The sequence below is a fragment of the Podarcis vaucheri genome, assembly GCF_965113315.1.
Source record: "Podarcis vaucheri genome assembly, chromosome: 7".
Classification (NCBI taxonomy): domain Eukaryota; kingdom Metazoa; phylum Chordata; class Lepidosauria; order Squamata; family Lacertidae; genus Podarcis; species Podarcis vaucheri.
In genome coordinates, this window is record NC_138765.1 from 10,444,497 (window position 1) to 10,468,867 (window position 24,371).

A 24,371-nucleotide genomic window follows, 5' to 3' on the forward strand; every position below is an offset into this window, starting at 1 on the left:
CAGCATCCCTCCAGGTGAGTGCTGCCTACTAAGGGGAAGAAGGACTGGGGGCTCCTGAGGCGTTCACAAAGTAAAGGAAGGATTGAACTCTGATTAAGAAGAATACACACAGAGGCTTGAACCAGCAAGACTCTGGGAAGGGTGCGTATAACAATCTCTCTCTCCACCCCCTGGCCCAGGTCGTTTTATTCACAAAAGAACTTTTTACAGAGTGTTCGAAAGAACCAGTCAGATTTCTTCTGAGCATTTCAACAAACCCCAAGTGGGGAAAAGTTAAACTACCAAAACTAATTAAGCACACATATTTCTGGGGTAAGCAACCCCGAAGGTGATAAACAAGCAATATACATGATAAGAAGGATGGCCAGGAGGACCGCGATCATTATCACCTTTATGTGAGATCTGTTTCCTGGCTCTAAGATTAACATCCTGGAATGTGTCCAGAGGAGGGCAACCAAAATGGTCAAAGGCCTGGAAACGATGCCTTACGAGGAACGGCTAAGGGAGCTGGGCATGTTTAGCCTGGAGAAGAGGAGGTTAAGGGGTGATATGATAGCCATGTTCAAATATATAAAAGGATGTCACATAGAGGAGGGAGAAAGGTTGTTTTCTGCTGCTCCAGAGAAGCGGACACGGAGCAATGGATCCAAACTACAAGAAAGAAGATTCCACCTAAACATTAGGAAGAACTTCCTGACAGTAAGAGCTGTTTGACAGTGGAATTTGCTGCCAAGGAGTGTGGTGGAGTCTCCTACTTTGGAGGTCTTTAAGCAGAGGCTTGACAACCATATGTCAGGAGTGCTCTGATGGTGTTTCCTGCTTGGCAGGGGGTTGGACTCGATGGCCCTTGTGGTCTACTCCAACTCTATGATTCTATGATCCTGGGATTAACATATCAGAAAGGCTACTTCAAAGAAGCTGCCCACTGTCTTTGATGACCCAGGATGCCTGCCTGTCTAAGTGGGTATGTGACGTGTGAAGAAAGAGAAATGGGCAGTAGAGGAAATGGCCAGAGATGCAGAGGGTTGTGGGATTTGATCAAAAATTATTGTCAATGTATCAATCCCAGTCAACACAATGCATTCATCGTGGACACAATGGCTTGATGCATATTTTATAATTCCTCATAGTAATCCCACCTGACCCCACACTCTGGATATTTGCACTCCTACAGTCCCCCACAGTACTTGCGGGCAGCTGGCTCCAAGCATGTTCTGGAGATCTAGCCAGGCAGCCGGCACCCTTGCACCTCCTCTTTGGGGAAGAGAGTTTTGAGACTTACCTGCATGTGTCATGGTATAAGATAACCTACTGCTCTGGCTGGGGTTAATGGGAGCTGTAGTCCAAAGCATCAGGGGAGAGGGAACCCAGTTTTGAGGAGAGACAGAAAAACAGAGCACCTGCATTTCTTTGTAATAATAATAATAATAATAATAATAATAATAATAATAATAATAATAATATTTGCATCCCGCCCTCCCTGGCCAAGGCCGAGCTCAGAGCGGCTAACAAAAAAACAACACAATATGCATAAAAACAGACATCAATTAATTAAAATACATCTTAAAATTAATTCAGACAAGTTAAAATCTGGGCAGGTGGCAATTATCAGGTTGGAATTGAGAGTGGTTGAAGAAAGGGGGAATGCAAAAGCCGTGAGAGCCAGACGTTTTGGGTTCTGGTTTCCCCACCATTGGCAGGGATATGAGGTTAGCCGTGAAGTCTCTAACCCTGGGGGCTTCTGGGATCCCACCCGCAGCGGCAGCAGGGGAGAAGGTCGTAGGTCTCTGGCTTTTGGCTAGGCTCCCATTCACCCAGGTTTCCTTCACTCCCCACTTGCCATCCAGCAGGCGCATAGTTGGCCCGGTGCCATGTGCCACAGAAGGGATGCAGACCTATCGTTCGCTCCTTTATCTGCTCGGGTGGGTAATTGCTTATGGTGACCTGACAGGTCAATAGCTCTCTCTTTCTCTCTCTCTGCCTCCCTGTCCCCTGCTGCCTGGCCCTCGCTGCCTTTCCTAATGGCTTTGCTCCTTTTTATCGGCCAGCGGATTCCATTCATCGCCAGCTGCCTTCTCTACCCAGGGCTCCCCTTAATCAACTGCAGTTTGGCTCTGTCAGCTGCCTGCCCTCTCTTGAAAGCTTTCCCCAGAAAGATTGGGGTGGGCCCCCAATTCTTAACATAGCACGTAATTTAGTTCTGTGCATTGCCAGCCCAAAGATGGCCTGTTTGGCTTGGAGATGGTTAAGAGCAGGGAGGAGGCTTGCAAATCCAAGTACCGTAGCATTCTCTGCCTGGATGAATCATGCAAGCCATTTTTTTTTTTAAAAAAAATGCACCTTCCAGTTTTCTGCCGTATAACCAAAGGACATTTTCTCCATTTCTCATTCCAGTAATGCCTTGGGGGAAATTCAGAAGGTGAAGCCAATTAGGTGCAAGAACAATTTAATGAATAATTCCCAGTGTGTTTCAAATATCTTTATCAGGGAAAATTTATTCCACATTTAAATAGATGCAAAGTTGCATCTCCTTCTAGAATTTCGTTTGCAGGGGGAAGAGTGTCTCCAGGCATAACTGATGACCAATCCAGTCTTGAAACTGTGCTGTGTCTCACACAGTATCTGCAGAAGATTATATTTTTATATTTTGCAGTAATCCAGAACAGCACCCTAACTTTATCCTTAGGCAAGCACTGAATGTTTGTTCTTTTTAAGGGGGGGGGGAATCCCATCCTCTGTCACCCGAATTCTGAGGACAACCAGATGGTTAACTGACCCAGATTATGCTTTGTTATTTTCTTCACTTCTCCACCATTATATATCTGTAAATTGACTAGCGCTAAAAGTTGGTTACAAATTATAAGCAGTCACAAGAACAATTCACATAAGTAAATCAATTCAGCAGTAGAAACTAAACTGAATTAAATTGCTGAACATTTAAACAACAGCAGGAAAACAGCAAAACTTAAATAGGCCAGGTCTGATTTAATCAGCCAGATTCAGACAGCAGAACGTTGAGCAGAAAGCTCAAGAGAATTAAAATAGCCTTCCTAGTTGCCTTAACAGTAACAACTAAGTCACCAAGTGGACATTTTTGGGACATTTTGTACAGTCACAGTTGCTACTGCAGAAAATGTCGTATCTCAAAAATGGCTTGAGAATGAGAGGTAGAAAATTAAAAATTTTAAAGTCATATATTCAGTTGCCCACCACACTTCTCAAATCTAGAGAAGCACCTTTGATGCTGATCCAATCAGGTGGGGAATTTTCATATGCTCGGAGGGCCAAGGCAGAGGGGAAAGCAAAGACCAGTTAATACACCTTTTTTGAAAGCCTTGTACAGCTTTCTACAACTTTTATGACAGGTCTGTGCTTGTCCCAGGAGCTTATGTTGGTCTGTCCCCACCCCCAGGAATACTCATAAGTAATGGGCCAGTTGCAATTGCAGACTGAGCTGTATTTCAGCCAGCGAATCTTGGAGACTAGACTTTTGCAATCACACACAGAGGTGGTTGTTGTAGGTAAGAAAATAATTAAGTTGTTTATGGTACAAATACATAACTTGGATAGAAAAGTTCCTAGTTCTAGTCTAACTAGTCTAGAGAAGAGCAAGGTTTGCTCCTTTGTCCTCTCAGAGGATAGTTAAAGATGATCACTCATCTTGAGGTCTGAAAGAGGAGGAGGAAGTTGTGAAACAGGATGCAACCTAAGACATAATCAGTCTGGTTAGAGTGTGGTGCTGACAACGCCAAGGTTGCAGGTTCGAACCCCATAAGGGACAATTGCAGGGGGCTGGACCTTCCAACCAGTGATTCTATGAAATGAACAACAAAGAGAGAGAGAGAGAGGTCAGCTCAAGAGGTTAAAGATACAGGGATGGTCTAGCAATCTGGAGGTCCTTAATGCTATCAGCTTTAATGCATTCAAAACCTCTCTTCCAACCCCCAAGCTTCCAACACAAAGTCCCTCCTGAGTTACAATACTGTATTTCGCTGTTATTATTTTTAACAAGGCTCTTTCAAAAAAGAAAAGAAAGGAAATATCTAGGGAAATGTGGAGGTAGGATTCAGTGCAACTACTTCCAAAGACATAGTAATTATGCCAGTTTAAAGTTCCTGTATTTAGGTTCCGGATGTTGTACAGCTATTCGTTACCCTCTCAGATCCCTTAACCACAAAATTTCTGACTGGGGCCCTGACCCCAATTTACCACCTTTTACCAGCTGGTTATGGGTCACGGTAAAGGTAAAGGGACCCATGACCATTTAGGTCCAGTCATGGCCAACTCTGGGGTTGCGGTGCTCATCTCGCTTTATTGGCCAAGGGAGCTGGTGTACAGCTTCTGGGTCATGTGGCCAGCATGACTAAGCCGCTTCTGGTGAACCAGAGCAGCACACAGAAATGCTGTTTACCTTCCCACCGTTTACCTTCTACTTGCACTTTGACGTGCTTTCAAACTGCTAGGTTGGCAGGAGCAGGGACCGAGCAACGGGAGCTCACCCCGTCGTGGGGATTCAAACCGCCGACCTTCTGATCGGCAAGTCCGCGGCTCTGTGGTTTAACCCACAGCACCACCCGGGTATATTGTGGCTCTTATCACATCTAACCGCTGGCCATGTAGGCAAAGACTGCTGGTCCCGCAATACTTGGAGAGTCAGTTAGGTTTACCCATCCTGGCTTACCACCTCTGGATCTTGATTGTAGCTCTGCAAACCTCAGGGCCTTTTTTTTCTTCTTGCAGGAAGCCCAGTCGGTCCTGACGTTTGCCATTGACAGCACTGAGAAGAAGGTGTTGATGTCAAGCACAAAGGGGACATGTTCAGTGGAGCAGGTGAGTCTATAATGGCCTGGCCCGGGCCAGTTGCATTGAACCTCAGCGAGTTCAGATTCCACACCAAAGGTTCTCTGTGTATTTACTTGTGGCATCTGTTTGTCAGAGTCCACTTTGAATAATCTTTCAGGAGCATTCACTGCAGTTGCAAACTCACAAGGAACAATTTAAGCAGGATACACGTGCATTTGCTGCCCGCCTCTGAATGTCAGTCGCTGGGAATCGCAGGTGGGCAGAACACAATTGAAGAAGGGTGTTGATAAGCTGGAACATGGGTAGGCAAACTAAGGCTCGGGGGCCGGATCCGGCCCAATTGCATTCTAAATCCGGCGCGCGGAAAGTCCAGGAATCAGAGTGTTTTTACATGAGTAAAATGTGTCCTTTTATTTAAAAGGCATCTCTGGGTTGTTTGTGGGGCCTGCCTGGTGCTTTTACTTGAGTAGAATGTGTGCTTTTATTTAAAATGCATCTCTGGGTTATTTGTGGGGCATAGGAGTTCGTCCCCCCCCCAAATATAGTCCGGCCCCACACAAGGTCTGAGGGACAGTGGACTGGCCCCCTGTTGAAAAAGTTTGCTGACCCCTGAGCTGGAAGGTGTGCAGAGGAGGGCAACCAAGATGATTGTTGTTGTTTAGTTGTTTAGTCGTGTCCGACTCTTTGTGACCCCCTGGACCAGAGCACGCCAGGCCCTCCTGTCTTCCACTGCCTCCCGCAGTTTGGTCAAACTCATGTTTGTAGCTTTGAGAACACTGTCCAACCATCTTGTCCTCTGTTGTCCCCTTCTCCTTGTGCCCTCCACCTTTCCCAACATCAGGGTCTTTTCCAGGGAGTCTTCTCTTCTCATGAGGTGGTCAAAGTAGGGGTCTGGAAACTAAGCCTTACGAGGAGCGCTTGAAGGGTATGTTTAGCCTGGATAGGAGGAGACTGAGAGGAGATATGAGAGCCATCTTAAGGGCTGTCAGATGGAAGAAGGAGCATGCTTGTTTTCTCCTGCTCTGGAGGGTAGCACTCAAGTAGGCTTCAAGTTGCAAGAAGGGAGATTCTGGCTAAACATAAGGATGCTAAGAGCTGCCCGACAGTGGAACAGTCTCCCTCGGGAAGTGATGGGCTCTCCTTCATTGGAGGTTTTTAAGCAGAGGTTGGATGGCCATCTGTCATGGATTATTTAGTTGCATTGGGAATTATTCCTGCATTGGGAATTCCCTTGGGGGTCACTCTATGATTCTTTGACCTGCTTTTGGGCATCTGATTAGCTACTGTGAGACCAAGATGCTAGCCCATCCTTTAAGGGCCTGGCCTGGGCTCTTCTTAACATCCTTCTGAAAGCAACAGCTTGACTGATTTGCCCTCAGTTAATAAAAGCAAAGGGACGCGGGTGGTGCTGTGGGTTAAACCACAAAGCCTAGGGCTTGCCGATCAGAAGGTCTGCGGTTCGAATCCCCGTGACGGGGTGAGCTCCCGTTGCTTGGTCCCTGCTCCTGCCCACCTAGCAGTTCGAAAGCACGAAGTACAAGTAGATAAATAGGTACTGCTCCGGCGGGAAGGTAAACGGCGTTTCCGTGCGCTGCTCTGGTTCACCAGAAGCGGCTTAGTCATGCTGGCCACATGACCTGGAAGCTGTACGCCAGCTCCCTCGGCCAATAAAGCGAGATGAGTGCCGCAACCCCAGAGTTGGCCATGACTGGACCTAACAGTCAGGGGTCCCTTTACCTTTTAATAAAAGTAAAGCAAAACCCCGAAGTAAATAATAGGAATTGTAGTTCAAAGCAGAGGATTCAGGTTGAGGGAGGAGGCTGCCTTTAAACTTTTAAGGCTGGTCCTCCCGGACAACAAGTTGCTTCTCTGGGCTGCAGACAAGCAGGCTTTATGTGCGGAATTGCTTTGCCGAGGCTTTCAGGTGACCTCTCTGCTGTAAACGGCTTCTCGGTTCCATTCCCATTCGTTCTTGGTTCAGAGTTAATTTCTCATTCTTCTGCCTTCTTTGATCCAACCCTGATTACGCTGCTTTATTTATCCTGCGTTCTTAGGCACTTGCAGAAATATTTTTAGCAGCTGCTTGCTTGGGGGGTGATATTGATGGATTGCATTTATATACTGCTTTTCAGATAAGGCGCCCAAGGCAACTTAAAGAATAAAATGCTGGTGTGTGTGTGTGTGTGTGTGTGTGTGTGTGTGTGTGTGTGCATTTCAAGTGCTGATGGCATGAGAACCCAGACTTGGGCTGTCCTCTTCTGCCTCCTCTCAGGGCACATTGAGCAGACCTGAGTTTATGGGATTCTGCTGCTATCCTGCACTGGGAGCACTTAGCAGCCTGGGATCTCTACACTTGGCAGTACCTTTTCAGTGCCAGGTAAAGACTTAAAAGGGGGGGGGGGAGAGATCACCCTGGCCTGTTTAATTGTGGCTGTAGTTAAACCTTGGTGCCCTTTCTCTCTTTGTTAAGCTGTCTTCTCTATACAGTTCCCCTGGCTCAAAATAACAAGTGGGGAGAGAGATAGAGAGAGAGAGAGAGACTATGCTGCGTAATGGTTAGAGCATGGGTAGGCAAACTAAGGCCCGGGGGCCGGATCTGGCCCAATCGCCTTCTAAATTCAGCCCGCCAATGGTCCGGGAATCAGTGTGTTTTTACATGAGTAGAATGTGTCGTTTTATTTAAAACGCATCTCTGGGTTATTTGTGAGGCCTGCCTGGTGTTTTTACATGAGTAGAATGTGTCGTTTTATTTAAAATGCATCTCTGGGTTATTTGTGGGACATAGGAATTCATTTCTTCCCCCCCCCCAAATTATAGTCTGGCCCCCCACAAGGTCTGAGGGACAATGGACCGGCCCCCTGCTGAAAAAGTTTGCTGACCCCTGGGTTAGAGTGTTGGACTAGCACCTGGGAGAGCAGGGTTCGAGTCCCCACTCCACCATGAAACTCACTGGGTGACTTTGGGCTAGTCACCATCTCTTAGCCTAACCTATTTGTGAGGATGAAATGGGGAGGAAGAGGAGAAGCATGTACAGTACCGCCTCGAGATCCTTGGAATATAAAGGCGGTATTTAAATGTAATAAATAAAACAAGGAAAAAATTGTGGCATTAAGTTAAAACCACCAGACCCATTCTGATTGTTCGTGGGACTCTGGCCATCGCTTGGCTTGGATTCTGTATACTGGGTTGATAATAATAGTAATTTTTTATTATTACGGTGGGAGACCAGCTTACACTGGGGTTGACGTTTGAGTGCTTTCTCCTCGCAGCCCTTGGGTGCCATTCTGTTCTTTCCTCATTAACATTCGGGTGATGGCTTTGCCGTGCCTTACCTTGTGGCGGGGTGTGTGTGTGTGTCCATGGCGCACTCAGGATGGAGGTGGTCTGTTACCATGGAAACTGTGGCTCAGGTGATATATTGCCTGGAGTCCCGGGCCCTGCTTCCCTCTTGCCCCTTTGCCGTGCCGTTTTTGCCAGTTGCTCTCTGTGGGGTTTTATGGTGCTTCGAAAGGGGAAAATGCAGCCTGCAGGACCCGCGGCAACAAATGGCTGCTTCCCTAGGAAACTACCATATTTTCCACTCCATAAGATGCACCTAGTTTTTAGCGGAGGAAAACAAGAAAAAAATATATTCTGAACGAAACAGTGGATGTATGATGTTTGTGGTTCATGCTGTGGCCACAGACATGATATGTGATTTGACGGTGAGTTTGGGGTAGCCCTATGCAAAAAATCCTGAGAATCCATGTGGATCCGTGCTTTGTAACCACGTTTTTGCACCACTGCAGCCCCACGAAACAGACGATGCATGATTTTTTGGTGCAGGCTATAGCCATGGACATGCTATGTGATCTGATGGTGAATTTGGGGTGACCCAATGCAAAAATCCTGAGGATCCATGTGCTTTTACCTCTGCCCTCCCAGGCAGCCTCCTTTATCTCTAGAGCCCCTTATCTCCCTCCCTATCGCTTGCTGATCAGCTGCTCAGCAGCTTTGTTTCAACACCCCCTTCCCTCTTTCTAGGAAAAAAAAAAGCACGATTTGTTTTTTGCCCCTGGGACTCCAGGGACCACGCATTTGCTCCCTAAGACGCACAGACATTTCCCCTTACTTTTTAGGAGGAAAAAAGTGCACCTTATGGAGCGAAAAATATGGTAATGGCTGCCGTGGTAGTAAGAAAGAATATCAGTGCCACTGCCAAGGCTAGAACTAGTTCTCTCATTGCTCTTTATTGTGTCTGAATTCATTTAAGGATCGTGCTCCGCATCTGCTCTCTCATTTTGGGATGTATGGGGTTGTAGCTGCCCTCAGGTCTTGACCCCTGAAGGCTAGCAGACCCCAAGCACGGAGCCCGTTTGAGCAGGCCGGCGGCCGGTCGCTGTCTCGGTCGCCGAACATCTGGAGCCCCTGCTCCAGTCTCCTTAAATTGCTCTTGACAGCCTGTTTTGGCGGGAGCCTTGGAAAGCCGTCTGCCAGTCACGTTTATTGGATGTATCCGTCTGAATTGTCCGGGCCATCTGTCCCTCCTCATCCATCACCTCTTGTTTGCTCTCCCAAGGCAGAAAAGTGAGGGGAGGGGGGATTTATTCATGAAAGGGGGGGGGCGATACAGGTATCTGCGTCAGGTACACGGGGCCTTCGAAGCGGGGCCTGTGTGAATTGCTTCCTCTTTCCTCCCCTCAGAAGACATTTAGGAAGCCGCTTAGTATTCCGGTCGTGGGCCGCAGAGTCGTTTCTCATTACTGTTGCCTCGGCCCTGCCAAACGGCTTGGAACGCCAGCCCGTCCTGCTCTAAAGGAACAATTATGAACGCTAATGTGCTATTGAACGGAGGTGGCAGCCAGGCACCATTAATTAGACAAGTGTTTCTGTCGAGAGGAAGGGGGGGAGCAGAAATTGCTTTTGTTTTGGGGTGAATTCTAATCAGTTTAGTGCTTTTTTAAAAAGAGAGAGAGAGAGAGGAAGATGCCGAAACAGAAAAATGCAAACTGTTATTTCCTCCTCTCTGAGGTTCATCTAACATATTGTGAGGCATCTTTTATGGTGAGAGTCGAGGAAGCGGAAAGTGGTTGCAATGGAGTTCCTTATACATGCCCCCCCCCTACAAATTATATCCATATAAGCCACCGGAATAATATTTATTATTCACCAGGAACCTTCACCAGGAAGTTCCAAGGCAGGTCAGACCGAAAAACAACACTAAAAACAAATGATGATTGCAACTCGGGATATATAAATATATATAATATCAAAAACTAGGGTAAAGAAATATGTGTCTGGCATTCTCCAAAGGGTTCATAGCAAAGCTGTCAGGTGCCCTTCTGTGGGGAAGGAATTCCATAACTTAGGGAAGTGATTCTCGGAGGGTGTGGCTCGTCACATTGGAGAGGATGGCAAGAGTGGCAGGAAGATTCAAGGATGATCAAAGAAACATTTAAATATTTCAGAGTGGTATGGTATTACTATAAAAGTATTTTTTTTAAAAAAGAAATTGCATAATATGGATAGGTACCTTTTCAAAACGAGAACAAGAGCATCAGGTGATACTGAGGACAATCCCAGTTGTGTTTTCCAGTATATTTGCTATCAATAAAAAAAATTGTTGTGACGCAAGCAAATATTTATTCTGAAAGTGTGGCCCAGAGCAAAAAGTTTGAGAACCACTGACTTAGGGGCTGCCACAAATAATGGACTTTCCTGGGCTGCCACTCTTTGCCCCCCCCCCAAGCTTCTGAGGGTGGCAGAACTACCAAGAGGGTCACCTCTGCTTATTTTAACACCTGAGAAGAAGGTCTCATAGAGTTGGAAGGGACCCCAAGGGTCATCTAGTCCAACCCCCTGCAATGCAGGAATTACAGCTAAAGCATCCCTGACAGCCTCCAATGAACCTTCTGAGGTGGTCCGTTCCACTGTCAAGCAACTCTTACTGCCAGGAAGTTCTTCCTGTAAATGAAGAAGTAAAATTGGTTATGGTGCTGTAATGTGTATGGGTTGCTCGTGCGTAAGTTGCCGCCTCTCCAGGCTTTGTTGCCTTGCTAAACCTTTCAGTCTGGGCAGCCCTTCACTTCGTGGCTCCCTCAGTCGCTAGCAGAATCCGTCAGTGGGCGTTTCTTAAACCTTTTCCAACATAAAAGTTGTTTGACACCTAGTCTCCTCCTACTCTCTCTGCGCGGAAGTCTTCTGCGCAGGGTGGGCGTGGGTAGCGGAGGACCCGTGCTCTCCCCGCTGGTGTCCGGTGAAGAGTCCTGGAGCCCTCTCGCCGATTCCCCCATCAGCCCCTCTATATCCCTGGTGTTGTGCTGATTTGCTTCCCCATCTGCGGAGCTGCCTCTCTCCCTGCTGGGCCCTTCTCCAGCATCATTTGAGAGCCTTCCCTCCGCCTCTAGCTCCGATGTCAGTTCCCTGACAGGTGCAGTGGGCGAAGGACTATCGATATAACATACAGATGGCGGAATGGGAAAATTTATGGAGAAGGGAACTGAAATTTATGGCATGTTTTACTACAAAAGAAAACTTTATGAAGATGCTACATCAGATGGTACATCACCCCCAGCAAATTGGCCAAAACGTACAAAACCAACTCAAATTTAGGCTGGAGGTGTAGAGAGCTAGAGGGAAAAATGTACCACATGTGGTGGGGTTGCAAAAAAAATTGAAATAGCTTTTGGGAACTTATAATGAATTTTAAAAAATGTTTAAAACAACACTTATCAAAAAACTGGAAGCCTTCCTCTTAGGTCAGGGGTCGGCAAGGTTTACCTCACACTGGGCCGGTTCACTCCAGTGGAGATGCATCTATGGGCCGGGTGTGCGCCCGCGATTTCCAGCGCCACAGAAGCGAGTCCCCACGCCGTGCTGTGCCAGTTTAGCGCAGTGGGTGGGGACTCTCCGAGCGGGTGGCTTGGTTCGGGGGCGGCTCATGGGCTGCTTGTGGCCCATGGCCTTTAGGTTGGCTACCCCTGTTTAGGTATTACGGCATCAGCCATTCCAAGAGAGAAAAGGAGGGTTTTTTTGTAGCAACAACAGCAGCGAGGATGCTGGCTGGCAAGGGGTGGAAAGGAGATAAAATCCCATCACTGGAGAGCCAGTGTGGTGTAGTGGTTAAGAGCGGTAGACTCATAATCTGGTGAACCGGGTTCGCGTCTCTGCTCCTCCACATGCAGCTGCTGGGTGACCTTGGGCCAGTCACACCTCTCTGAAGTCTCTCAGCCCCACTCACCTCACAGAGTGTTTGTTGTGGGGGAGGAAGGGAAAGGAGAATGTTAGCCGCTTTGAGACTCCTTAAAGGGAGTGATAAAGCGGGATATCAAATCCAAACTCTTCTTCTTCAAAAGAGGAGTGACAAGTTAAACTGCTTGAATATATGGAACTAGCGAATATGACAGAAAAGATCAGGGATAGATCAACCCAAAAGTTTAAAAAGGAATGGGAGATTTATAGGCAATATTTAAAAGAAAATTGTCCCCATATTAAAACTTTAGAATGCAGCCAATCAGAAGCCGAGGAAGTCATAGAATCCTAGAGTTGGAAGAGACCACAAGGGCCATCGAGTCCAACCCCCTGCCAAGCAGGAAACACCATCAGAGCACTCCTGACATATGGTTGTCAAGCCTCTGCTTAAAGACCTCCAAAGTAGGAGACTCCACCACACTCCTTGGCAGCAAATTCCACTGTTGAACAGCTCTTGCTGTCAGGAAGTTCTTCCTAATGTTTAGGTGGAATCTTCTTTCTTGTAGTTTGGATCCATTGCTCTGTGTCCGCTTCTCTGGAGCAGCAGAAAACAACCTTTCTCCCTCCTCTATGTGACATCCTTTTATATATTTGAACATGGCTATCATATCACCCCTTAACCTCCTCTTCTCCAGGCTAAACATGCCCAGCTCCCTTAGCCGTTCCTCATAAGGCATCGTTTGCAGGCCTTTGACCATTTTGGTTGCCCTCCTCTGGACACGTTCCAGTTTGCCAGTGTCCTTCTTGAACTGTGGTGCCCAGAACTGGACACAGTACTCCAGGTGAGGTCTGACCAGAGCAGAATACAGTGGCACTATTACTTCCCTTGATCTAGATGCTATACTCCTATTGATGCAGCCCAGAATTGCATTGGCTTTTTTAGCTGCCACGTCAGACGTTCGGGTTCCAAAGAACGTACGCAAACTGGGACACTCCCTTCTGGGTTTGCGGCATTCGGGAGCCAAAACGTTCGACTGGCAAGGCGTTTGGGCTCCAACGTACAACTGTGTAGTGACTTGAGGGACAGGGAGGGCCCTCTGGCCCATGGCTTGAATGTGGCCCTCCAAGCCTCACCAGCTGACCGATGGGACTGTGCCCAAGCCGTACCCCATCTCCCTGAGCACCCCTCCTGCGAGCCCTTCTGCAACCCTTTACAAGCCTGGCAGGAAGGTGGAATTGAACTGGGCTCGTTCATGCCTTTTGCTTCCCCAAAAGGGAGAGAAGAGGGGTTTGTAGGAAGCTCTTGCCTTCTGCCACAAAGAGCCCTATGGTACGAAGACAGCCGTGGTCTCTACGTTACTCCTCCTCCTTCCTGGGAGCCACTCCAGCCCCCCAGGAGCTGGGGTGTCGGCGGCGAACAGCACACAGAGCCAGCATCCATCAGCAGCTGCCGAATCCTCTGCTGGAGGAAAGTTTTGCCTCTCGCAAGAGCAACAGGCGGCAAGAGCACAGGCAATAAATAATTATGATTTACCTTCCATCGCCGGCATGAGCTCGGAGACACCAGCCGCATGCTAACGCTGCTGGCTTGGAAACCGTGCTGTGTAGAGGATGAGAAGGAAGGGAGGACAACGTTTCCCGTCATTTTCAGCCGCAGCCGAGAGCTGCCTGGTCCCCGCAGTGTTCTTGTTCTGCCTCCTCCTTCCCTGCGGCTCCTGAGCCAGGCGGGTTTTGTTTGGCTGGCTTCTGCAGCAGCGCTTTAAATCTACTTCATAGGTGGCTGTCTGAAAAAAAACTGGTCCTCTGCCCACAAAAGGAGAAGGAGGTGATAAGCCCTTAAGCTGTGGCAAGGTTTGGGCGCAGGGGGTGAGAGAGACAGAGAAAGCAGAACAGTCCACCATCTAGCTTCAAAAAGTCACACGCCCCAATTATACTTCATCTTAGTTGTTGTGTTGTATAGCTTTAATTGATGGCTGTTGTCTTCACATTTCTATGTAAATAGCTTTATGAGGTTGCATTTAATGTGGGGTGTGTGCGTATCTTTTTCTTTTGCAGCCTCTCACATCCGTCTTTGGCCACACGCCCCTTCAAGTTCTCTCCATTGTTCTTTGCCATTTGTGGAAAATAATAATAATAATAATAATAATAATAATAATAATAATAATAATAATAATAATAATAATAATTTATTTATTTATTTGATATTTATACCCCGCCCATCTGGCTGGGCTTCCCCAGCCACTCTGGGCAGCTTCCAACAAAATATCAAAATACCATAATACATCAAACATAAAAAGCTTCCTTAAACAGGGCTGCCTTCAGATGTCTTCCAAAAGTCTGGTAGTTGTTCTCTTTGACATCTGGTGGGAGGGCATTCTGCCTGGTTCCCTGTAACTTGGCTTCTCGCAGTGAGGGAACTGCCAGAAGGCCCTCGGCGCTGGACCTCAGTGTCCAGGTAGAACGATGGGGGTGGAGACGCTCCTTCAGGTATACTGGACCGAGGCCGTTTAGGGCTTTAAAGGTCAGCACCAACACTTTGAATTGTGCTTGGAAACGTACTGGGAGCCAATGTAGGTCTTTCAAGACCAGTGTTATGTGGTCTCTGCGGCCGCTCCCACTCACCAGTCCAGCTGCTGCCTGTCTTGGTAGAGTTGGAAGGTACCCCGAGGGTCATCTAGTCCAACCCCCTGCAACGCAGGAATCTTACCTAGATCATTCATGACAGATGGCCACACAACATCTGCTTAAAAACCTCCAGAGAAGGAGAGCCCACCAGTGGGAGCCCGTTCCACTGTCAAACAGCTGTTGCCTCCACACAAGCCTTGCTGCTAGTTTTAGATCGCCCACCCAGCATATAGGGTCGTCACCCCCTTGGTCTTTTGAACTTGTAGGGTCCCCATGCGAACCCAGCCTTATTCCATCGGCCCAGATCACCTCTTGCCACGTGTCCTGCATGTGTCCATTTTAACTTTGTGGCCTTTCCCACTACTCCCTGGAAAAGACCCTGATGTTGGCAAAGATGGAGAGCACAAGGAGAAGGGGATGACAGAGGACGAGATGGCTGGACAGTGTTCTCGAAGCTCCCAGCATGAGTTTGACCAAACTACAATGGATCCAAACTACAAGAAAGAAGATTCCACCTAAACATTAGGAAGAACTTCCTGACAGTAAGAGCTGTTTGACAGTGGAATTTGCTGCCAAGGAGTGTGGTGGAGTCTCCTCCTTTGGAGGTCTTTAAGCAGAGGCTTGACAACCATATGTCAGGAGTGCTCTGGTGGTGTTTCCTGCTTGGCAGGGGGTTGGACTCGATGGCCCTTGTGGTCTCTTCCAACTCTATGATTCTATGATTCTATGATCGGTAGCTTTCCATCTTGGTCCTATCCAATTATTAGTTTTTCTGTCTTCTAATGATATTCCTAGAATTGCATGCTTCGTGGCATGCTGTGATATCCGTAAGCTGTCCTTATTTCTATTTCTCATGGTCTAGTTCCACAACATATCACAGTGACACACCTCTTAGTTACATTCTGTTTGGATTGCTATAATGTGCTCTACATGCGACTGCTCAGAAACTTCAGCTGGCTCAGAGAGCTGCAGCCAGAATGTTGACCAGGGCTGGTTATAGGGAGCTGTTACAACAACTCACCTAGACAGCATCTTAAAAAGCAGAGACATCACCTTGCCAACAAAGGTCCGTATAGTTAAAGGTATGGTTTTCCCAGTAGTGATGTATGGAAGTGAGAGCTGGACCATAAAGAAGGCTGATCGCCGAAGAATTGATGCTTTTGAATTATGGTGCTGGAGGAGACTCTTGAGAGTCCCATGGACTGCAAGAAGATCAAACCTCTCCATTCTGAAGGAAATCAGCCCTGAGTGCTCACTGGAAGGACAGATCCTGAAGCTGAGGCTCCAATACTTTGGCCACCTCATGAGAGGAGATGTTGGGAAAGATGGAGGGCATAAGGAGAAGGGGATGACAGAGGACGAGATGGTTGGACAGTGTTCTCGAAGCTCCCAGCATGAGTTTGAGCAAACTGCGGGAGGCAGTGGAAGACAGGAGTGCCTGGCGTGCTCTGGTCCATGGGGTTATGAAGAGTCTGACATGACTAAACAACAACAACACAATAACTCAATTGGCTACCAGTTTGTTTCCTTGCACAATTCAGACCTATAAAGCCCTTTACGGAGCCCGTATTCCCTCATATGATCCTGCCTTGGTTCTGAGATCTTCTGGGGAGGCCCTTATCTCGGTCCCACCACCCTCACAGACACACAAGCCTTGGTGGTTGCTCCCAGACTTTAGAACTCCCTCCTTGGAAAAGCTAGACTGGCTCCCTCTTTGCTGTCCTTCCACCTTCTTGTTCCAATGCAGGCTTTTGGAAATTGACTTTTTTAAAAAAAGTTAAAGGACTGGTGCTGTGCTGTTTTTATTAGAACTGGTTAAAAATGAATCAAAGGCATGCCATTAATTATATCAATGTTTAAGTGTGGATTCCCCCCACCCCATGTTTTTAGATAGCTAAATAATGGGTGGCTAATCCAGTTTGGAACAACTAGCTCTTTGCGGTTGGCTGTACTGTCTGTGGTCCAGCACAGAGCCATGACTGCATTTCTTCCACCCGCTGAGACTTGGGTGCTTCAGAACGCTCCGCTCAGAGATGCCTGTCAGTCCAACGGAAGAAGGCCAGGGAGGAAATTAAAACAACCCCTTTGAACTCTCCTGATAACAGCTGCTGAACGATGCTGTGGCAGATTTCCATCAAATTTCCTTGCATTTTAGCAAACGGCACAACAGCTAGATTTGGGGTGGCGGAACAGAGGTCCAAGTGCGTTGGTTGGGTGGCTTGGAAGATTCATCTTTTCATCTCCTGTTGCTCTGATTGCATCACTCTTTCCCTTAAGCACTGCCCTCCATCATGCTTTAATAAAACTCTTCATCACTTGGTGTCTGTGTGTCTGTCTCTGTCTCCTATCTCGCTTTTTCACCTTTGCCCTCTGCCCATCAGCTTTCCTTTGTGGCCTGCCCCTCTCTCCCACTATGTTCTCCCCCCTACTAAGGAAAATCACTCCTCGTCCCCCACCCCATAATTTGAGGGGGACAAGCTCTCGGGGACCCCCGTTTTCAGCACAGCTTTCTCTCAGCCCTCCAGTTTCAGCTGGCTAGCAGGCCGCGAGCTTGACCTACCCGGAGGCCTGTCTGGATTTAGACCAGCTCCTGGAAGGAGCACAGGAGCTGAGTGGGAAGAGAGAGGTAGTCTTGGGTGCTGAGGGCAGAGGGCAGAAGGGCACTTGTTTTGCCTAGTGCAGGGGTCGGCAAGCTTTACTGGCCATGGGCTGGATCACTCCCATGGAGATTGTCTGTGGGCCGGACTTGCACAGCGCAATGCCAGAAATCACATCTGCGCATGTCCATGGCACCGGAAATCGCTTCTGCACATGCCCAGACGCCAAAAATCGCACCTGCACAGAAGCATTTTTTGGCGTCTGGACATGCGCAGATGCGATTTCTGGTATCTGCGCATGCGCAGACGCCATTTCCGGCGCCACTCGGCGAGTCTCCGTGCTGCGCTGCTTTAGCACAGTGCACGGGGGACTTACCAAGTGGGCGGCTCGGTTTGCGGGCGGCTTGTGGGACGGTGCAACAGTCTTCATAGGCCACATCCAGCCCATGGGCCACACGTTGCCGACTCCTGGCCTAATGTGAAAGGTTCCCCGTTCCCTGCTACTTTATAAAGGACCCTTCTCCCATTTCCCCCCACTCTTCCACCTTTGCAAAAGTGAGCCCTCCCTTCTATTCCTTGCCGTTGTGAAGATAGGCTTGAGAGTATGTGGGCCAATGTCTTGAGATTACCAGCCATGAATGCCAGTGGAAAACAGGGCTTCAGCATCCAGGCAGAAGCAGGAATAAATCGCACAGAATTGTGGAAACTGGCAGAAAATGAGTGAAGACAAGTCGCGTTATTCGGGTTTCCTTGACGCGAGATTCGGGTGGCTTTGACACAGAAGAAGAGGAGGAGGAGTTTGGATTTGTTATCCCACTTTATTACTACCCGAAGGAGTCTCAAAGCAGCTAATGTTCTCCTTTCCCTTCCTTCCCCACAAGAAATTTACTTAGGGAAGTAATAGTGCCACTGTATTCTGCTCTGGTCAGACCTCACCTGGAGTACTGTGTCCAGTTCTGGGCACCGCAGTTCAAGAAGGACACTGACAAACTGGAACGTGTCCAGAGGAGGGCAACCAAAATGGTCAAAGGCCTGGAAACGATGCCTTATGAGGAACGGCTAAGGGAGCTGGGCATGTTTAGCCTGGAGAAGAGGAGGTTAAGGGGTGATATGATAGCCATGTTCAAATATATAAAAGGATGTCATATAGAGAAGGGAGAGAGGTTTTTTCTGCTGCTCCAGAGAAGCGGACACGGAGCAATGGATCCAAACTACAAGAAAGAAGATTCCACCTAAACATTAGGAAGAACTTCCTGACAGTAAGAGCTGTTCGACAGTGGAATTTGCTGCCAAGGAGTGTGGTGGAGTCTCCTACTTTGGAGGTCTTTAAGCAGAGGCTTGACAACCATATGTCAGGAGTGCTCTGATGGTGTTTCCTGCTTGGCAGGGGGTTGGACTCAATGGCCCTTGTGGTCTCTTCCAACTCTATGATTCTATGAAATACTCTGTGAGGTGAGTGGGGCTGAGAGACTTCAGAGAAGTGTGACTGGCCCAAGGTCACCCAGCAGCTGCGTGTGGAGGAGCGGGGAAGCGAACCCGGTTCACCAGATTACGAGTCCACCGCTCTTAACCACTACACCACACTGGCTCTCTGCTGGATCAAGCCAAAAGCCCACCTAATCCTGCGCCCTCTTCTCCCAGCGGCCAACCAGATGCCTGTGGGAAACCCGTAAGCGGGACCCGACCTCCAGAGCAGACTCTCCCCCTCCTGCGGTTTTCAGCAGCTGGTATTGCTGCCTCTGACCGTGGAGGCAGAACATAGCCCTCACGGCTGCTGGTTTCCACTCCATTGCTTAAATCACACTAGACATGGTTTTATAATAATATAATAATAATTTTTATTTATACCCTGCCCTCCCCAGCCAAGGCCGGGCTCAGGGCGGCTTACAAGCAATAATAAAAACAAGTTGAATGATTACAACTTAAAAACAAAATTAAAATATTGAAACATTAAAATATTAAAATGTAGCCTCATCACAGGAGGAGAAAGGAAAAGAAAAAAGAAAGAGAGGAAGGGAATCAAATTTGCTCCAAGCCAAAGGCCAGGTGGAACAACTCTGTCTTACAGGCCCTGCGGAAAGAAATCAGATCCTGCAGGGCCCTGGTCTCATGAGGCAGAGCGTTCCACCAGGCTGGGGCCAGTGTTGAAAAGGCCCTGGCTCTGGTTGAAGCTAATCTGACTTCCTTAGGGCCCGGGACCACTAGGGTGTTGCTATTTATGGACCTTGAGGCTCTCCGTGGGACATACCAGGAGAGGCGGTCCCGTAGGTACGAGGGTCCTAGGCCGTGAAGGGCTTTAAAGGTCAAAAGCAGCACCTTAAATCTGACCCTGTACTCCACCAGGAGCCAGCGCAGCTTGAACAGCTGTGTGAGGGGGAAACTACAACTTTGGGGATTCCTCTGGAGAAGTTATTGTGCTTTTACAACCAGTGCTGAACGTACATTAAGGCTTCGGCGTGGATCACTACAGCGTCAAAATGGGCGCCATGCATAGTGGGCGAAAGAAGCAAAACGAATTTGTGGGGTGGGGGGGAGAGGCTTCTTTGCAAATCCTTCGCCTCTCCCTCCTCAGAGAGGCCTTCCTGGCACTTCGAGGCCTGCCCCTGTGTGTGTTACCGTGGCAGCCGAGACGCTTCAGAGAAAAGAGCAGGAGGGCGCGCTCCCTTCCCTCTCCCGGCGCTGCGCTCCGTGTGGCGAACGTGCCCGCTTGCGGAACGCGCCGGAAGATTGATGCGACGTCGTATTGAGCGGGAGGACCGAGCCGGTTCCCTTATTTGTAGCCGTTTGTCCACGTTCCAGCTCGCCGTGCCCGTAAATCACTTGCCAGATGCAGCCGCCTCCCAGCGCACGCCTTTGCCGACAGGCGGGTTAAGACGCCGAAGCAGGAGCCGCTGCCGCTGCCACCCTGGCCCTGCCACATGTGTGCCAGGGCTGGTAATTGAGTTGGGAAGTCCTCGCGAGGGACCTGACAGTCCGGGCGGGCAGCTTGTCTGCCATGTCAAGTAGGGGAAGAGAGGGAGCTGAGATCTCTATCCTTGTTTTTGTGTGTTTTGGACACTTTCCCCCTCGCATATAAATGGACTAATTAAGACGCAAGGAACGTCGGTGGGGAGAGTGGCGGCGGCGGCTTTTGACCCCCCCCATTCTTCACAGAGGTTGCTGGGGGGGGGTCGGCGAAGCAGCGCTGAGGTTTAATTGGCCTCAGGGAGCTGGCGGGAGACGGGTAGCGAGGCAGGATTTTTTCCTTTCTTGCATCTGATTTCTTCTTCTCTTTCCCCCGCCCCCAGGGAAAGGCCTTTTGTTGCTCAGCCCTTTGATAGCTCCCTGCCCTTCGTCTCCCTACTGAGATCCTTCCTCTCATTCGCTCTCTGCACCCTTTCTCCCCCATAGAAAAAAGAAACCCTCGCTTTCTTCTCGGCGTAACTTTTGTTCTCTTCCTTTCCCCTCTATCCTTGGTTTGCTTTCCATCTGCCTGCCTGGGGCTGGAATTGCCAAGCCGGCTGCGAGAAGCCAGTGGTGGGCTTTGCAATAGCAGGCTTGGATTCATTCTGTCGGGAGCTGGGCCCTGCAGGCTGCCCAGGACCAGTTCCCATCGCTGCAGAGCAGGAGGTAGGCAGAAAATCAGCATGCACAGGTGTCAAGACTCTGCCCTGACAGAGGGGGCCCAGCCCAGCCCGGAGCTATATGTACATAAAACAGGTGCTAGTACAGTGGTAATAATAATAATAATAATAATTTATTATTTATACCCCGCCCATCTGGCTGGGCCTCCCCAGCCACTCTGGGCGGCTTCCATAAAAACCAAAAATACAATAAAATATCACACGTTAAAAACTTCCCTGAGTGTGTCTTCTGAATGTCAGGTAGTTGTTTATCGCTTTGGTACCTTGGGTTAAGAACTTACTGTATTTTTTGCTCTATATTTTTTGCGCCTTTTATGTCTTATTTACCGTATTTTTTGCTCTATAAGACTCACTTTTTCCCCTCCTAAAAAGTAAGGGGAAATGTATGTGCATCTTATGGAGTGAATGCAGGCTGCGCAGCTATCCCAGAAGCCAGAACAGCAAGAGGGATTGCTGCTTTCACTGCACAGCGATCCCTCTTGCTGTTCCGGCTTCTGAGATTCAGAATATTTTTTCTTCTTGTTTTCCTCCTCCAAAAACTAGGTGCGTCTTATGGTCTGGTGCGTCTTGTAGAGCGAAAAATACGGTAATTCATTCTGGAGGTCCGTTCTTAACCTGAAACCGTTCTTAACCTGAGGTACCTCTTTAGCTAATGGGGCCTCCCGCTGCCGCCGCTGCGCAATTTCTGTTCTCATCCTGAAGCAAAGTTCTTAACTCGATGTACTATTTCTGGGTTAGCAGAGTCTGTTACCTGAAGCGTCTGTAACCCGAGGTACCACTGTACAGAGTTGGTCCTCCAGGATCACCTGATTGCTGGGGGGAATTCCCTCAGAGCCAAATCAGCAGTAGCCTTGGGACGTAATTAGGGCTGGGCAATATATTGATACGTCATCACAAACTGGTTTAGAATCTGTATCGTGATGTCAGTTTCATAATTTTTGACCTGGCAATATATTGCAAATCATGATGTGTGTGTGTGTGTGTGTGCTATGCAGAAATCACAAGGCAGGGAAAACGATGAAGCCAGCCAGTGTTCCTACAGAGCTCCATCCTTATTCCAGACATGATATATTGGTATATGGCAGTGATATATCACAGTGTTGAAAACCAGATAATCGGCCAGCCCTAGGCTCAGGGTTCACACCAGGCAGTGTGGGGCAGTGGGGCCACCCATTCAGGTGGCTGCAGCAGATCCGATCAGCCTCTTGCCTCTCCAAATCATCTTTGCATCATTCCAAGCTGCTGGCATTGCAGTGGGCTTGCTTGTCGAAAGCTCCAGGTCCGGATCTTTTTCCTATCATGAAGGTGATAACAATTACTTATATTCACCTGTCAACGAAAGCAACTTACATTAAAAAAAACAACCCAAAAAAAAAAATCCCAGAGGTAACAACGACAATAAAACCAGGAGTGAGCGAAAGCTAAAACACTAGCCCAAAGTACAGTATGTACTTTGGGGAACAAATCCTGCCCACCCCACTTAAAGAATGAGTACGAAAAAGGAGAGGAGCTTTTGAAACATGTCGCTCTGTCTGTCAGCCTAACCCAGGGGTCAGCGAACCTTTTCAGCAGGGGGCCGGTCCACTGTCCCTCAGACCTTGTGGGGGGCCGGACTATATTTTGAAGGGGAAAAAAGTGAACAAATTCCTGTGCCCCACAAGAGATGCATTTTAAATAAAAGCACACATTCTACTCACTTAAAAACACACTGATTCCCGGACCTTCTACCGGCCGGATTGAGAAGGCGATTGGGTCGGATCTGGCCCCCGGGCCTTAATTTGCCTACCCATGGCCTAACCCACTGATGGCTACTGCTATTGATGGCTGCATCCTGGCTCCGGGCTCAGAGGCAACATGCCTCTCAAGGCCAGTCGCTGGGGGAGAACAGCGAGAGAAGGCTGCCGCGCTCCTGCCCTTGCTTACGGGGCCCCTTCAAGGACCTGTGGGAAGGCAGGGGCTGGACCAGGTGGGCTTTTGGTCTGGCCCACCAGGGCTCTCCTTCCTTCCTTGGGAAGCTGTGATTCAGAGGTTGCCGGTCACTCAGGACCAGTGGCGTAGTGTGGGTTCTCAGCACCCGGGGCAAGGCAAGTAATTTGCGCCCCCTAACCCGTGAATTTTAGCACTCGAGTCTCTTCCGCCGCCCCCCCGATGTTGTGCCAGGTGCGGCAGGCCCCCCCTGCACCCCCCACGCTACGCCACTGCTCCCACCACAAGTCTTCAGGACAGCCTTCCGAAGGCTGGCGGCAGGAGGAGGTCTCTCCGCCCCACCGCCAGGCTTCGGAGCATCCTTCCAAAGGCTGGCAGCGGGAGGAGGTCTCTCTGCCCCACCGCCAGGCTTCGGAGCATCCTTCCGAAGGCTGGCAGCGGGAGGAGGTCTCTCTGCCCCACTGCCAGGCTTCGGAGCAGCCTTCCGAAGGCTGGCGGCGGGAGGAGGTCTCTCCGCCCCACCGCCAGCCTTCGGAGGAGGTCCGAGGACAGTGGGGAAGACGCGCTGCGCTTCCCCGCTGTCCCGGAGATTTCCCTATGGACTTTCGTCTTGCGAAGGGCCGGCCAAACGCGCCCCCCCCCAATGTTGCTCCCGGTGCGGCCGGCACCCCTGGCACCCCCCACGCTACGCCACTGCTCAGGACTCCCTGCGAAAGTTTAGGCATGACGAATAGTCAATGGGCTTATTTGAATTATATCCCTGAAGATGGGAGGAAACTTTTAGGTGGATTGATGCACGTCTGAGGACAGCTCCCTGTGATCCTGAGGCTGCAGAAGAGTCTCCTCAGTAACCTGTTTGGGAACTACCGGTACTCTTTTAAAAAGTGTGCCTCCGGTGACATCTTTCTGGCCCCAGGTACAGTGGTACCTCAGGTTACAGACCCTTCAGGTTACAGACGCTTCAGGTTACAGACTCCGCTAACCCAGAAATAGTACGTCGGATTAAGAACTTTGCTTCAGGATGAGAACAGAAATTGCGCGGCAGCAGTGGGAGGCCCCATAAGCTAAAGTGGCACCTCAGGTTAAGAACAGTTTCAGGTTAAGAACGGACCTCCGGAACGAATTAAGTTCTTAACCCGAGAAACAACTGTATAGGCTTACCTTCCCATTCCGAGGTGGCACTGTCTGGTTTGTGTGGCTACTGCATGTTTTTAAATAGGCACAGAACGCTTGGAAACCCTTGGGTAACAAGTCGAATCATAAGTAATAAAGCCATGGTAAGGAACATGGGGCTCTGGTGCATTGCTGCAGGGGAGAGTTTGCTGGAACCATCAAGGGCAAGCACTGCCACTCGCCTGGCCGGACACACACACACATCTGGGAGACAGGCAGGGATTGTTTTTGCTGCTATTTAGGTGCTTTGTAATTTATCGCCAGGCGTTCTTTCAGCATCTGTTAACTTGAGATGTCTCTTTGGCCTACCAGTGTGGCGTTTAGTTTCATAGCTGTTAACGCATTGTCTTGAAATGTCGTACTTTGTGTTGTGCGTTCTTGTTTTGAGCATGGTTCTGCCATGGAAAAGCGGCCTACACACAAACTCATGATGATGGCGATGGTCGATTCCAAG

At 49.0% G+C, this 24,371-nt stretch overlaps 1 protein-coding gene and 2 long non-coding RNA genes across 4 annotated transcripts in view; 1 reads left to right on the forward strand and 2 right to left on the reverse strand.

Moving 5' to 3' along the window:
* LOC309537056 overlaps positions 1-24,371 on the reverse strand; it is a 147,894-nt gene that overhangs the window by 35,357 nt on the left and 88,166 nt on the right. The gene's annotated exons all lie outside the window — the stretch shown is intronic.
* Positions 1-24,371, forward strand: part of EXOSC5 (exosome component 5) — a 44,950-nt gene that overhangs the window by 19,777 nt on the left and 802 nt on the right. For both annotated transcript variants that reach the window (XM_082231361.1, XM_082231360.1), the window contains exon 5: positions 4,741-4,830. In XM_082231361.1, coding sequence (XP_082087487.1) covers positions 4,741-4,830 — 90 coding nt within the window. The remainder of the gene's footprint in view (positions 1-4,740; positions 4,831-24,371) is intronic.
* Positions 10,289-14,064, reverse strand: LOC309537050. The gene is made up of 2 exons (XR_014221792.1): positions 13,508-14,064; positions 10,289-10,746 (listed from the first exon to the last, which is right to left on the reverse strand). It is a non-coding gene; the product is annotated as an uncharacterized lncRNA (long non-coding RNA).